The 15,737-nt window shown below is 42.4% G+C and overlaps 1 protein-coding gene across 1 annotated transcript in view; it reads right to left on the bottom strand.

Moving 5' to 3' along the window:
- The window catches only part of LOC134845266 (protein PALS2-like), a 187,557-nt gene that overhangs the window by 20,595 nt on the left and 151,225 nt on the right, over positions 1-15,737 (bottom strand). The window contains exon 2 of the mRNA XM_063862212.1: positions 7,413-7,493. Coding sequence (XP_063718282.1) covers positions 7,413-7,485 — 73 coding nt within the window. The 5' untranslated portion in view covers positions 7,486-7,493. The remainder of the gene's footprint in view (positions 1-7,412; positions 7,494-15,737) is intronic.

Raw genomic sequence — 15,737 nt, 5'->3', positions numbered from 1 at the left:
CTTTCAAAATGATTTAAACTTCAAAAATGGGACTCTTCTCCAAGTCTATGAAAGTTTTCCTGAAAAAAAAATACGGCGTAGATGCTGTTACCCGCAAAGGGCATATGCAGGGAAGATGCAAGTTCTTTTTCGAGAAACTGAAAAAAGTCCAATAAAACGAAAATTACCCGGAATTCAAGGACCGTACTGGTGAGATAAGGCAAAAAAGACAATCGGAAAATGCTTTAATGAGTAGTTTTTGTTTTAAACATCTCAAAAATTGTGGTGAGTCAATTGTTTTATCACATTAAAACCCTTAAAAATATTTCAGAAAAAAAAATTGGTCTGAAATAATTGCTATTCAGCTTCAAATTGAGTAAAGATCGGACTCTTCAAAAATATTGGTTTTTATTTTTTAAAAAGGGGGCGGTTGTTTAATATGTTGCGAAATTACAAGATGTGGAACTATTGTCTTACTCAAAAAAAAGCATATGAAATCTTTCAATATGTGATATTCACGGATAATTGCTATCAGAACCTTGTGAATCAGCCTGCAGCTTGGACAACAATCTAAGCCCTGGCCAACACTCAAACCGATCTAAAAGCTCGGATACTGCTTTGACCATTCATTTTCGCACAATAGTTTGGATAAACAGGTTTTCGTAGTGTTAAATTCTCGATTTAAGGTTCTGCTTTGCTCAAGGATGTCGATATACAGAATAAGCTTTTGTTATCGTACTTTGCTTTGTATATTGGATGCATTGATACTCGGACAAGAAATTTTTCCAGAGTTATGAGTGGTTGATATTTGCTATTAGTAATATGGTTAGCTTCTGCTTTATATTTTCGCATGCGTACGACTGATACACGAGGCCCACTTTTGGGGAGTAAGTGAGAAATCATCTCGCTCAACTCTTGTTTTACATGTTCGATTATATCAATGTCTCCGGTTTTTGTTTGTTCGTTAATGAGATTTGCAGATTCAGAAACTTCAGAGAACTGCAGATTCGGATATAAGAACTTCATGCAACGGCGTCAGCGTACGATTTTGCAGTTATAGGAGCGAGCTGATTCAACGTTTTGCCCGCTTTAATGCTCTCGCGGACCAGAGCTTTCCATTGCTTCCTGTTGTCCATGAATTTTGCATGAGTCGATCCTCTGTCTCTCATTTTTGCCAGTATTTTTGGGGGGGACTTGACAAACTTGGTTGAGTAAACTTGTATTAGCTTCCTCCATGACTTGATCAAGCTGTTTCAAGGAATGATAGTTTGGCTTTCATTCAAGTCGTGACTTCCTTTTTCCGTGAGGCAATCTGCAGGCAGGTCACATCCTGGTTGTAGAACTTTTCTGAAGCATCTTTTATCAAAATTTCCCCAATCTTCAGACATCTGAGAATTTTAGCTGCAAAATTTCGCTTACGTACAGAAGGATTCTTCTCACAAATGACCTATGAATTATGCACTATGATTTCTCAGATAATTTTATGTCTCCTAGTTTCAGAAAACATCCCATTCTTTTCTTATTTTTGACCATTGATGTAACTGTCAGCTGCAAGGAGCTCCTGAGATTAACTCATCTTAAATTTTGATCGGTTGGTTATTCACTGTGAAAATGTAGTTTACATTATTCGAGTTTGTGCAATTATTCTATGCAGACAGGTCCTATGATTGTTATGTCGCCGGCAGACGTCGGGTACCCTTCTACAGGTTATAACATGATGGGCAAATTGATCACGTGGTTCATTCGGGCATAGCGGACAAATAGCGTTGGATGGGACCATGTTAAGTTCAAGCCTCCACTTCGTTCATACGTTTATTTTGTTAGGGGCAAATGCCATGACCAGTATTTTGAAAGGTTTAGCTTTAGTCCTGTCACTTACATGTGGCTCCGTCAGCGACACATACAGAGGTTTTTGCGCAAAGGAGCCATTGTTTTTCAAGGTTTTCATAGTCGGTTCATCGATGATCTCGGAGTGGTTTCTGGCGGGTTAGGTCTTTTGACATCCTCGGAAGTTCGTGGCCGCCAGCTTCTCCATTGAAGACTGCAATAGCTCGTTCGAACATGGATGTTTCAAATTTGGCGCCCATGGAAACAGAGTGCAATGCAATGAACGCCGGACTACAATGTTCTTGTTTTGATCCACGGACGTTCAGTGGTCTTGATAACCAGACTTTCTTCGAGGCACTTTCTCATCTTCTCATCGAAGGATTTCAAAGCGGGAGTTGAAACTTGAGGCAGTACAAACCTTGTCAGGTGACTACGCATTGCAAAATGACGCACACGTTCGTAGTAATATTCTTGATACTTGTGGGTTCACGAGCTCCGGCGGTTTCGATAGTAGAATATCGGGTTCTTGTCATTTCTGCGAGATGTAGTTGCGGCTGAACTCATCGCTGGCAATAGGGGATGCCAAAATTTCAATATTTGGTTCGGTGTTACTCTTTTTTCCGCATCGGTTTTCTATCGGGTTGGTGTATAGCTCGCACTACTGAGCTTCACAGAAAGACCGCAAAACACTACTTCATCTAAGTACCAGTAGTGAAGCAGTAGTTCGGTGGTAAAATGTATATCTTTGACAACCGAGTGAAGAGTTACTGCAAAGATGAGGGGGCCGAATGTATCACCTTAATGCATGCCACACTCTGAGAATAGACAACTCTGTGCCACAACTTTGAGTGATATCCATAGCAAAACTGAACCCATGAATCCGAAAAATGCTTTTTGCATTCAGTCATTATGAAGTTCCTGCCCATTGTGTTAATTGCATTGCACATGTCTGCTTTGAATACCACGCAATCCTCATGATACTTCAACTTGATATTGTGCTGCGCTTTCGTATGATGAAACCGTAATTCCCTATTTTTTAACTTCAACCACGGTGCGGGTTAGTCGAACTCTCGTAAGCAGACGCAAACTACCGCGGGAGTAAATCGATAACTATTTGGGGTTGAACAGGTATTCCATTTAAGATCTAGAACGCTGTTCGGCTTCTATTTGCTGCTTTCTTGTTGTATACCAAATCTCCTAACTTCATATTTGTCGAAAACTATTTTAAAAGTTTATCACACCAATTCGTTATGATTATTCTTTTAAGATTTTAAAGGCAAACTTTTCTCTGTTGGTAAAACGTTTTCGACATTATGTCATCATCAGTAACTAAAAAATAGCAAAATTGTACAAATTAGAAGCACATTAAAAATAGGACAACTGGAAAGCAATTAAAAACAGATAGAACTGTGATAATTGTAATTGTTACATTGTCCCACATTCCAGTGGCTTGTTCCAATCAAACTTGCTTATCACATTTCTATCTGTTTTTAATTGCTTTCCAGTTTTCCTATTTTTAATGTGCTTCTAATTTGTACAATTTTGCTATTTTTTAGTTACTGATGATGACATAATTTCGAAAACGTTTTACCATTGATGTTTTTTTTCCTGAGATCATGACTACATATCAATGCATTTTACCACGGAGACTTTTCGAGAAGATATTGGAGAAACGCGACACCTTATCATTTTTTGTTAAATATCAGCAATCTGTACAAAAGTTGAGCTTCTGCTGTCATCGCATCCAGTTTTTGTCGAATTGTTTTAAGAATGACATTATCCAGAAGCTCCTCAGTTTTAAAGTGCCAGCCAACGGGTATTTTGAGAGCACGGTAGTACACAATTTAGAGAAGCGTCTCTTGCGTAAAGAGACACAGAAAGTACGTTATGTGCTGTCCCGCGTTATGTGGACCAGTTCTGTCCCACGTTATTATCTGCCATCTGCTGCCTTTCATGTGAGATACGATATGAGGGTCTCATACCAGGAAGTTAGTTATCGCCATCGAAGGAAGTTGGACGACCTAGCGCGCCTCCAGGAGAAACCTCTACACAATGTTGGCAAGACAGTCCACGTGGGTGATAATGTTGATGTCCCGCAGTTTGTTAGAGATTACTTAGCCTTTGGCTGCAAGCATCCGGTTTTGGATAAGTTTAATGAACTGCATTTTTGGACGGATGCTGACAAGCTCCTTTACTATCTGAAGTCCGAAGGTGCTAACAGTGACGTGTTGAACGAGGTGAACGCACTTTCTTTCTGGTACACGAAGGAGATGAAAAAACAACGCGAGGACCCCACTTTGAACAGTCAACAAACTTTTGAGAAAAATGTGTGTGAAAGCCGTTCCTTTCGATAAAGGACAGGGCTTCTGTCTCATGAGTAACGATGACTATGATTCAAAATTGAAACAAGTACTAGCATGCCAACAGCTCGAGAAGGTTACAACTAGCTCCTCCAAGAACCCTGTGTACAAAACCGAGAGAGCGCTCAACTGCACTTTAAAGAAAATGAGGGACACCGAAGATTTGCCAGACGAGTTATATCAAACTTCGTGTCAGTGGCTCCCAGCCTGTCCGCCTCTACGGTTTCGCTAAGGTACATAAGGAAGGCATTCCGTTGCGTCCGGTCTTATCTCTACCAGGAAGTTGTTACGATAATCTGAACAAGTGGCTGGCACGTCTGTTCTGTCATATCCCTTCCGCGAATATTGAAACATCTACTGATAAGATGATGGCCATCTTACGTGATACCCACTTAGAGGACGGCGAAGAAATCTTTTCACTTGACGTGAAAAGTCTGTATACGAACGTTCCAATGCAAAAGGCTATCGATTTGGCCTGTGACACTCTCTTTACAGGTGATAAAACTCCGCCCATTTCTCGGACAACTTGCCACAAGCTCATGGAGCTATCCGTTACCAATGTGTGGTTCATGTCCGGAGAAGACTGGTATATCCAGAGAGACGGTGTAGAGATGGGTGCTGCCATGGCCGTCATACTTGCAAACGTCTGGATGAAAACGTTCGAATCAGCTCTGTCATCAGAGATGCCGGAACCACCGAAAAATCTGACAACTGTTGTGGCAAGTGCGGCGTAAAAGTTACTTTCCGCGGTTACTCAATCAAATGTAAGCTTTGCTGCAAGTGGTTTCATCGTAAATGTGCCCCGTTCACCGTGGAAGAGCTCAAGCGCATGACTACTTCAAGTTTGTGCTGCGGACGCACTGTAGACGAACCACGAAAAGCTCGAGTGTTAAGTCGGTATATGGATGACATACTGCGAAGTGCAAAGCCAGAGAACATCATTGGAATCTTAGAGAGTGTAAATAAACTTCATCAAAACCTAGAGTTCACTATTGAACGTCAGGAAAATGGAAGTCTTCCATTTCTTGACATGCGCGTGAAACAGATCGGCGCTGATGTTGACACGACCTGGTACAGAAAACCAACTGATACAGGATTGACTCTCTCGCTTAGAGCTCTTGCACCGATTAGATACAAGAACATTGTGCAACGAACTTTGCATCGTGTGTTTAATGCCTCTTCCAACTGGCATGCTTTCACGGAAAGCATAACTGAGTTTGGATGTATGCTGGAGAAAAACCAATACCCACCTCAATTTTATGAACCCATCATCCGTGAGACTCTCAACAAGATGATTGAGAAACACATGAAACAAGGCACAAATACCAAGACAACAGAAAAAGCGGCCAAGAAACGGATACCCTTTGTTATGCAATATAGGGGCAACAAAAGTGACGTTTTCTCCAAGCGTCTCCAAAAAACGACCAATATTTCTGTCATCTTCACAACTTGACAGATGAAGACAGCCTTACCATCGATGAAACCAAAAATACCAGAAAATGTTCGTGGCAACGTGGTTTATGAAATCACTTGTTCTAGATGCCAATCTAGCTAAGTCGGGCAAACAATCCACCACCTAGCCACGAGAGTGCACGAATATTCCAAAGGTACTAGCCCAGTAGGAGAACACCTCAATTGGTGTGGTGTTACCATTGACAGCTGCGAAGTAAAGATCATTGACACAGCAAGAGACTCCGCTAAACTTTTAACCTTGGAAGCATTGCATATCAACCAGAGAAAGCCTTCAATCAACCGGAAGGAAGAGTACAAGGCTCGCGAGTTGACCCTGAAGCTGTAACATTGTTACACTGTCCCACAATCCAGTGGCTTGTTCCAATCAAACTGGCTTATCACAGTTGTATCTGTTTTTAATTGCTTTCCAGTTTTCCTATTTTTAATAGTTTTCCTATTTTCACTGACCTGGTTTCTGAAAAAATCTCATTTTTCGATTTTCAAAAAAAATGGTATTTAAGCACTTTGAATTTCAAGAATAATTTATAATTGACTTTTTTGATAAAATTAAGTCAATTTGAGAAAACTGGATCAATAGGTAAGGTTTTTATTCCGCTGCGAAATCTGAAAATTAAATTCTGCTTCCGAAACTAGAAGTCTATCACGTTTTTCGTGACCTTTAAACATTTGCTGTCCATAGTGGAGTTTTGCCTTCCTTTTAACAAAAGAAATGAAGTGAAAATCAAATTCAAACATTAGTCAACTATTAATTTGAGCGTGAACAAGTTAGAGGACTTCCTGAAAAAAAAAATCGAAAATAAAATCATCGCGGCCTATAAAAGAGTCTTAACTACGTTCATTGATTTTTAATCAAGGTATGATGTTGAAAAAACTGTAAACAAAACGTTCAACTTCTAAGTGTATCAACCCATGAAGACAAAAACGGTCTTTAATTTTGACAAGCCAATAGATAATTACCCAGGAAAACTGCGTTAAAAACGGAGAAGTTTTAAAATTTGTACAGCCAATATAAGTTTAAGGGTACAAACTGAAATCTTGAGAAATCAACGCTTTGGGAGTCCCAAGCTTTCATTGCAATCTTCCGTATTAAAAAATGACAAAACTGACCTAAGGAAACGAAAAACTTACGTACTTTTCCCAAAATTAAAACCCAACTAAGTTAGGGTTTATGTTTTGTCTGGCGCTATAATTTGCAGAAATGCTTTACTATGATGGATTCGAAGAATTGAAAAATGGAAATGTTTCTACATCACAAAATTTTGCAAACGTCTACAGCTTGAAATCTGGCAATATTGAGAGATTCATATTCCAGTCTAAGCTCGCAACCTCATAAACAGGTAGAAATACTAAAAGAAGAAAACCGACACACCAAAAATTCTGGACAGTCTTAAGATATCGAAACCTTCAAGTTAATCAAAACCGTATTTCAAGCTATCCTGTTAAAAAAGATACACCTAGCACCAGGCTTACTTTCGAAAGATCAACATTTTGAAAATTAAAACTTCTGAAAGTCTAACAACTTCAGTCTAAACTCGCAACTCTTTACAGTACCAGGAGACAATTGATTAAAAACGAACTTTGCGAAGACGAATTTCGGTTTAATCGACTTCCCTCAAATATTTAACAAAACATTATTTATAAATACAACGATAGTTCTAAAACTCTTGTGTGTTTAAATCATTTTTCTTAGGTTATTTAGCTGCAGCACTTTAAAAAACCAAATATGAGGAACTGGTGTAGTCCGATTATTTAATAGCTTCAAAAGAATCTAACCTTCAGCAGGCATATCATTCATTTCAATTCCGTTTTGATTATCGGAATTACCTCCATAATGGACAGGCGGCATTTCATTCGCTCTGAAATCAATCAATAACTGTTGCATTAAAAAACCCCCGAGCAGAACATTTAATCAACTTGAAAAAAAAACACTGCAAGCGAGCAAGATTTTCAGAACACATGAACAGAGGCAAAAAAAAATTTAGAAAACCTTTTTTTTATCTGACTCCAAGAAAAGGAACTTTTTGCCCGTTAAATTTGACATTACGACAACGTTCAAGAAAAAGTTAAAACAATTTGTGCCAGTCGGTCATATTTGGAAGTTTGACCTTGAGAAGAGCAGAAAACACTTGATTTTGGAGTGAAATTTAATTTTTCAAAATTTCGAATGGAACATGTCATGCACGATTTTCTCGCGATAACTGAAAATCAGAAAAAGAAATGAGAACAATTTCAGAACAATTGCGGGAAAGTTGTCAGATAAAAACGAGTGTGAAATTGCAATTCGCAATTTCCATCATAGTGAACAAGAGTAGAGCTGTCCTATCTGAAATAGAAGACAGAGTGTTCCCGAGAGAACAATTATTCGAACTGGACCAGAGTGAACCTTCGACGGAAAGGTGGACAGCTTGAGTGTCCCAATGGTCCACATAAAACTGCAGTCTAGAGTAAAAACTTGTTCTTGTTGTTAAAACTGACTGACATTAAACTTATCTTAGTTACTTTATTGATTCTTGAGTTGTTTACCGACTTATTTACTTCCTGGTTCTTGAGCGTGCTACAATGTGAGTACTTAATTTAATTTCTAGAGTGTGTTTTATGATTGTTATGTTGAGGTAAGGCGAGTTTTAGGTTGATCCATCTGAAATGGATCAAAGTTCCACTGTCTAATAAAAAAGCAACTTAACGGATTGTTCCAACCCGGTTTTTAACGGCGTTCATGTATTTTGGGTATTTTGAGACCTAAGTATGGGGACGTTCTTAATTCTAGAGTGGGGGGATATTTTGATAGTAGCCTTAAGCAGTAGCGGGTCGTAGTCTCATGTCACAAGCGAACCGAATTGGCTCCGACTGATTTGAGGTGGAAAAACACAAGAGATAGTGTCCCTGACTCCCGAGCCAATAGTTATAGGGCCTATTTTTCTTAAGCCTCATGTGTGACTGTAGTAGACGAATGTTACATAGTGTTTTTATGGCGCTCCTGGGTGTTTACGACATCAAGACTACGGAGTCGAACCCACTTGAGACAGCTTCGGGCTGAATGCCCATTCTAGAGTACCGGCGGTACGGTTCGACAGGAACGTGCAAACCTTCCGGTTGTACCGTGATAGCTTTTTAAGAAAACTCGAGAAAATTTCCTGGTACGCTCTCCGAACGAGGCTTAGCTAACCGAGTAAAGGGGGGCAACTAGGGGGACAAAAACACGAGCAAAAAGACAAAAAGCAAAACAAAAACCAAAAAAGAATAGAAAAAGGAACAAAAACCATAAAACGAAAAAAGACAGTGACTTTGACACCAGATTAGTTGGATCAAACCTTTATATTAATTAAATAGTATACCCATACTGTTTTACAAGTTCGATCGTTTCGATCAACCTAGCAATTTAAACCAGTAAACTGAATAAAGTGCCCGAAGTGGGGCGTTGTCAAGGGTTTTCAGATAGCTTGGAACTTAGCTGGACCAATAGGAGACTTGACTGGAAGAGGTGACCAGCCGAGTGGGAAAGTGGTTCAGGGACACTTGAGCTGAACCAATAGGAGACTTGACTGGAAGAGGTGACCAGCCGAGTGGGAAAGTGGTTCAGGGACACTTGGCTGAACCAATAGGAGACTGGACTGGAACAGGTGACCAGTCGAGTGGGAAAGCAGCCAAGAAGGATTTGGCAATTCTCGAGTTCTCAAGTTAGGCAGAACGGGTATCGTTAGAATCCACATTACATTATAGGAGATAAGTGTAAAATTGGATAAGCGAAATCCCCCAGTTTTGAGGAACGTTTTTACTTGAGCAGGCCTGGAAACAGGTCTACGGTTTTCTCTTGAGAGGTTTAGCACCCGGCGCTTAAAGTAATTTTTAGGCTTAAGAAGGGGGACTAGAAAGGGGGGAGGTTAGAAGGGGGACTGGTTAGGCTAGAGGTTGGCGGTTGTAAATTGCAAAAAGGGGGAAATTAGAGTAACTAATTAGTCGACATCGTTGACTTAGTTACATTAGAAATTAACACGCGTTGGTAATATTAGGTGGAGATCCAAAATCCAACTCGAGTTAAGGCTGGTACGCTGGTTGGTTTGGTAGGGGGGACCGGATATAGACAGCTTTTGTGATACCCCATAAGATCACTAGTGGGGGGAGGAAAACGCGTGGCAATTAGGTACCAGACATTTTTTTTAGACGAAAGGTAGACATTGGTCACCTTTAAATTTTAGGTGGGCTCATTTTTCTGTTTTTATTATTTTTCTTACTTAAAATTTTTGTTGCATTTTATTGAGGATTTGTGTTTGGTTTTATACGAACAGGTGATCACAAGATACCTGCGCACCTACATTGAAATAGAAACAACCAAAAAGAAGAGGGGGGTCAGCATTTGGCTTTTAAGAGAGGGTTTTTGGGAAAATTTTACTAGAGCTTGAGTGGTGGTACAAGGTACGGTGGTTCAAGAAGACCCTACAACGAGGAAGACACTCCGTGACGAGTATTGGGACAAGACCGAAGAAGTCTTGGGACAGAGCAGTCTTGGGATAGTGGTCTTGGGACAGGGTCTTGGGACAGTGGTCTTGGAACAGGGTCTTGGGACAGTGGTCTTGGGACAGGGTCTTGGGACAGTGGTCTTGGGACAGTGGTCTTGGGACAGGGTCTTGGGACAGGGTCTTGGGACAGTGGTCTTGGGACAGGGTCTTGGGACAGTGGTCTTGGGACAGTGGTCTTGGGACAGGGTCTTGGGACAGGGTCTTGGGACAGGGCCTTGGGACAGTGGTCTTGGGACAGGGTCTTGGGACAGGGGTCTTGGGACAGTGGTCTTGGGACAGGGTCTTGGGACAGTGGTCTTGGGACAGTCTTGGGACAGTGGTCTTGGGACACTAGTCTTGGGACACTAGTCTTGGGACACCAGCCTTGGGACACTGGTCTTGGGACACTACCCTTGGGACACTAGTCTTGGGACACTAGTCTTGGGACACCAGCCTTGGGACACTGGTCTTGGGACACTACCCTTGGGACACTAGTCTTGGGACAGTAGTCTTGGGACACTAGCCTTGGGACACTAGTCTTGGGACAGTAGTCTTGGGACACTGGTCTTGGGACACTACCCTTGGGACAGTAGTCTTGGGACACTAGCCTTGGGACACTAGCCTTGGGACAGTAGTCTTGGGACACTAGCCTTGGGACACTGGTCTTGGGACAGTAGTCTTGGGACACTAGTCTTGGAACAGTGGTCTTGGTACAAGGGTCTTAGGACACTAACGGAGAGTACTGTGATAGTGACGAATAGTCTTGGGACGGTATAGAAATTGAAGTCAAATTACAACAAGTGCGTTTTAAGACAGAATAAGACAAATCGAAATAGGTAGGGTTAAGACCAAATTAAGGAAAATTTTTCGGAGGTTTTAGAAAGAGAATTGGATAAGGTTTTTAACACGTTGTACAGAATTTGTTACCACAAAAAATATTTTTTTTACCCTTAGAATAGAATCGTGTATATAATAAAATTGTAAATAGAAGCAGTTGTAAATAGAAATAATGAGGCGGAGTAGGGTACCGGTGCTCGAAAAAAGGTCAAGTGGATCAAACACGAAATATAATTCATCGCTGCGCGGAACGACATCAACGGGCCCAAAGATAACGAAGACGAACTTTTCAGTTAACATGGTCAGCACAAGGAGTACAGCGGAGAACAGGGCGAAAGAGGGCACGGAAGGGGAGCGAGTAGAACCCACCATCGAGATTGATCTAGAGACACCCGATCAAAGTGTGGATGAAACAAGGAAGATGGCGACAGAGTCAACTCCAATGCCCAATGCAGAGGAACCGAACCAGAAACCCATAGAGTTCTCACCGATAGATGACGCGGAAGATGCAATAGGCAACACCGAAGAAACGGTGAAAGAAGACTCTCAAGTAAAGAGGACATCTTTTACGGAAAAATTGGGAATAATGTTCGGAATAAAAACAAAAGAAAATGTGACTGAAGAACCAAAAGCAGAAAGAGCACGAACGTTTGGGACAGTGAGCACGAAGACCTCAGAAGCCAATCCAAGAGAGGAACAAGCTAAAGCAGAGGCTACGGCCGAAGAGAGACCGACAGCTGACCATGAAGAGACTAACATTGAGCTGGGTGACTTGTTGGCGAAATTAAATCAGATTGACAAAAGACTTAAGCACAGTGAAGAAGACAGAGAGGTGATAAAAAAGGAGATAAGATACAACAAGCACGAGTATCTAGACAGTTATTTTAACCTAGCTAAGGCAACAGATGAGAGACTCAAGGAAATGTCAGATAAGGTAGAAGCCACCAATGAAGAACGAGAAAAGAACATCAAAACAGACATGCAACAGTTGAAGAACCGATATGATGATGTCAACAGCCAATTAGGGAGCCTGGAAAGGAGAATGGACACAATGAGCAGGAGTCAAGCCGAGAGTTCGTGTGAAATACAGGCAAAGTTGGATGCAATCTTGAGAGGTTCTACTCCACAAGAAAGACCGGCAGCGGATCGTACGCAAGGCACCAGAGTTGACTTTGCAGAACCACAAAGGAACAAACGACAATCGACACCGTTGCCCTTAACCAGGGATGCGATAAGCATAGCACCAACAGCTGCGAAAACAATAATGAAGAATGGAACGTCGAATACAACGACTGCTCCGGGAGATTCAACAGCTAACAGCAACACAGGACCGGATGCTATGACATGGGCCAGCACTTGGGAGATGATGAACAGGACTCTAGAGGCCTTCGCCACGAGGAACACTGACTCGAGCGACAGGAGAGAGGGAAAATCAAGAAAGACATTCAAGAAGCCAAAAGAATTCAAGGACGACTCCGATGGATGCATTGACACTTGGGTGGAAGTGATGAGATTACATCTAGAACAAGATAACTTGAGTGACGAAAGACAAGCATGTACAGCCATACTGAGCAACTTGGAAGGAACGGCATTAAAATGCGTGGTCGCAAAGAAGGAGGAAGAACGCGACACCGCGGACAAGATCTTCGAGATATTGCTGAATCGGTTCGGGTCAGGCATGAAGGGTCACCAAGCGATGATGCGATTTGAAAAGAGAAGGCAGAGGGACGACGAGTCAATAGATCGGTTCCTAGATGACCTCGAGAGCTTGAGAAGGAGGAGTGACCCAGAGGAGTCGACAAATAGACGGAACTTTAGCATTGCCTCGAAGTTCATCGATGGGGTGAAAAGTGATGACTTAAGGACAATGTTAGCAACATACTACACATTGTCGAAGGACAGCGCACCCACCCCAGAAGAAATGAGACAGAAATCAAGAGAATACATGCTGATGAAACCTAAGAAGTACTCATATTCCGAAAACAGGAACACGCAAGGGGGAAGCCAACCCCAGAGGTCATCATGGTACAAACCTAGAGATGATATGGACAAGCGCAGATCATGCGCGAACTGCGGGTCAGCGGATCATCATGTGGCTGACTGCACAACGTACAAACAAGGCATGAAGAGCCTAGGTTATGCACCGGATGAAGAGGATATGAGCCAGATGCAGGAACACGAGTACTATAACGGCTTAATCATCAAGATAGGCGCCAGATGCTTCTTCTGTAACCAGGAGGGGCACTTCAGAATGGATTGTCCCTTGTTCTGGGAAGCGGTCAAGGACCAGAATCACCCCAAACATAAGTTGGCATTAGCGGCGGTGCAGAATCAGCGGAACAGGCAAAACGAGTTTGAATCTAGGAACTTGGGGGCACCAAACACCGAATTGCCGACGAAGACAGTGAAAGCTGTGACACATGTTAGCGGTGCGTTAGAGTCCGCGGCCGGAAGCTCTCTAGAGATAAATTATGAGAAAGCGGCGACGGAAGCAATTGCCAAAGTGAAACAAGATCTGGCTGCGAAAGAAATAGAGCAACGACTAAAGTTGGAGATCGAAAGACAGAATTTTAACGGAGCATTAACCGGATCGAACTCAATACCAGAGGCTAGAACGGGCTCAATGAAGACCGGGAATTGTAACACCGTGAAAATGGTGACAGGTAAACCTTTTGGAATATCGAAAATCGGAGCAAGAATAATGTCGATAATCACAGTGGGCGGAGACGAGGTAACCAGAAACTTGAGCGAGCCGAGCGACCAGACGATAATGCACATTGACGTGTATGCAGACTACTTGAGTGGAATAAGTCCACAAACGACTTCTAGAGCGCTCAGGGCACTACTCACGAGAGGGGGCAGCAAATCGGTACGTGTTGATAATAGGTACACTGAAGCTTATGGTCCACACGAGGTCATGCTAAATATAGATGGAATCAACATCTATACCAAGACGATGATAACATGCGACGAAGACCTAATTGGACAAATCTATGTAGGGAAAGAAGAGTTGAAAGTAAGATCGATCGGACACTGTGCCATGCTTGAAGAAGATGCAATGCACATCGGGACGGAAGCAGACGTGACAGGGCACGTGCTAGACATAAATGGCAAAAAGGCTCAGTTGCGTGGATTACTTGACACGGGAGCAGTCTTGAGCGTCATACCAATCGAAACATGGGAAAAGATGGGCTTTGACAAAGGTGACTTGATAGACTCGAGAATACGGCTGTCAGCTGCAAACAAAGGGGCCCTACGGGTGCTGGGCAGGACGCCGATAATAGCCCTCAATTTGGGGGAACGTAACCTGTGGATGAGCTTCATCGTGGTAGAAAACCTAGATGAATCTGACCAATTCATTTTGGGCAGAGACTTCATCAGGAATTTCGACGTAACGATTGATCTAAATAATGCAATGTTCAGGATACGGAACCCGGATAGGAGGTACGCAATCAAACCGGTAAATTTAATAATGGCGAATGAAAACAAAGCACCGGTATTCTTGAGTAGGAGAGTGAGGTTAAAAGCTAATGAAGCGGCAATCGTAAGCTTGAGGATGAAAAATTATAATGAACTAAGTGACAACAAGCAAGTGTGTATAGTTCCGAATCCCAATAGTCAAAGCGCTGCTGTTTTAGGAAGATCATTTTCGATAACGAAGAGCGGCCTCTGCGTCAGTGTCTTGTTGAATACCCTTGATATACCGATCACGATACAGAGAGGGAGGAAGCTGGGATATGCTTTACCGGTTAAAACTCGATATGAAACAATTGAAAACTCAAAACAAAATGAAGTTGTTGATTGTCCCAACCACAGGGACAAAATTTGTATCTTGAGACGATTGCAGAGAATAAAAGATTCTTCAGGTCTTATCAAATCACTTAAGTCAGAAACGGACGATGGGCTTTCGAGCTGTTCGAACTTTCCAGAGCGACCCACACTAGATGAAATGCAAACTGATAAACCGGTTCTGCCGGAGATTGAACATTTAAGGGGCAAACTGAAAGATGAACAGCTCGAAGCTATCAAGGACGTACTAGAGCGAAACGAGGAGGTCTTTTCAAGGCATAAGGCGGATATCGGGTGTTGTAATTTTGTTGAACATGAAATTGAACTTGAGGAAAACGCGGTACCACACAGGGAGGGGGCGAGGCGCATGACCCCACACAAATCGGACGCGTGTAGAAAAGAAATCGAAACGTTACTAGAGTATGACATGATAGAACCATCCAAGTCACCGTGGGCGTGTGGAGTAGTGATGGCCAAAAAGAAAGGCGACCAGTTAAGGTTTTGTTGTGACTTTCGATACCTGAACTCCGTCACGGTGAAGGATGCCTATCCCATACCTAGAATTGATGAGAGCCTCTCGAAGTTAGGTGATGCGAAATTTTTTACGACTCTTGATTTAGGCTCGGCCTTTTGGCAGGTACCATTAAGGAAGCAAGACAGGGACAAGACAGGGTTCGCCTGCGAGTTGGGTCTGTTTCAATGGAAACGGATGCCGTTTGGACTCTGCAATGCAACAGCCACGTTTCAGCGGCTGATGGCACACGCGTTGATAGGCGTGACGAAGAAGTACGGCAACCTGGTAATGTGCTACGTGGACGACGTGGTAATAGCAACGCCGACACTAGAAGACCACATCGAGAGGCTTGACGAGGTGTTCGCGTGCATGAAAAGATCGGGGCTGAAGTGTAAACCATCAAAGTGCGAGATACTCAAGGACTCGATTAAATACTTGGGAAGGATGGTAGATAAGCACGGC

Source organism: Symsagittifera roscoffensis, chromosome 4, assembly GCF_963678635.1.
Source record: "Symsagittifera roscoffensis chromosome 4, txSymRosc1.1, whole genome shotgun sequence".
In the NCBI taxonomy this organism is placed as follows: Eukaryota; Metazoa; Xenacoelomorpha; order Acoela; family Convolutidae; genus Symsagittifera; species Symsagittifera roscoffensis.
This window is presented reverse-complemented; position numbering and strand designations above follow the sequence as displayed.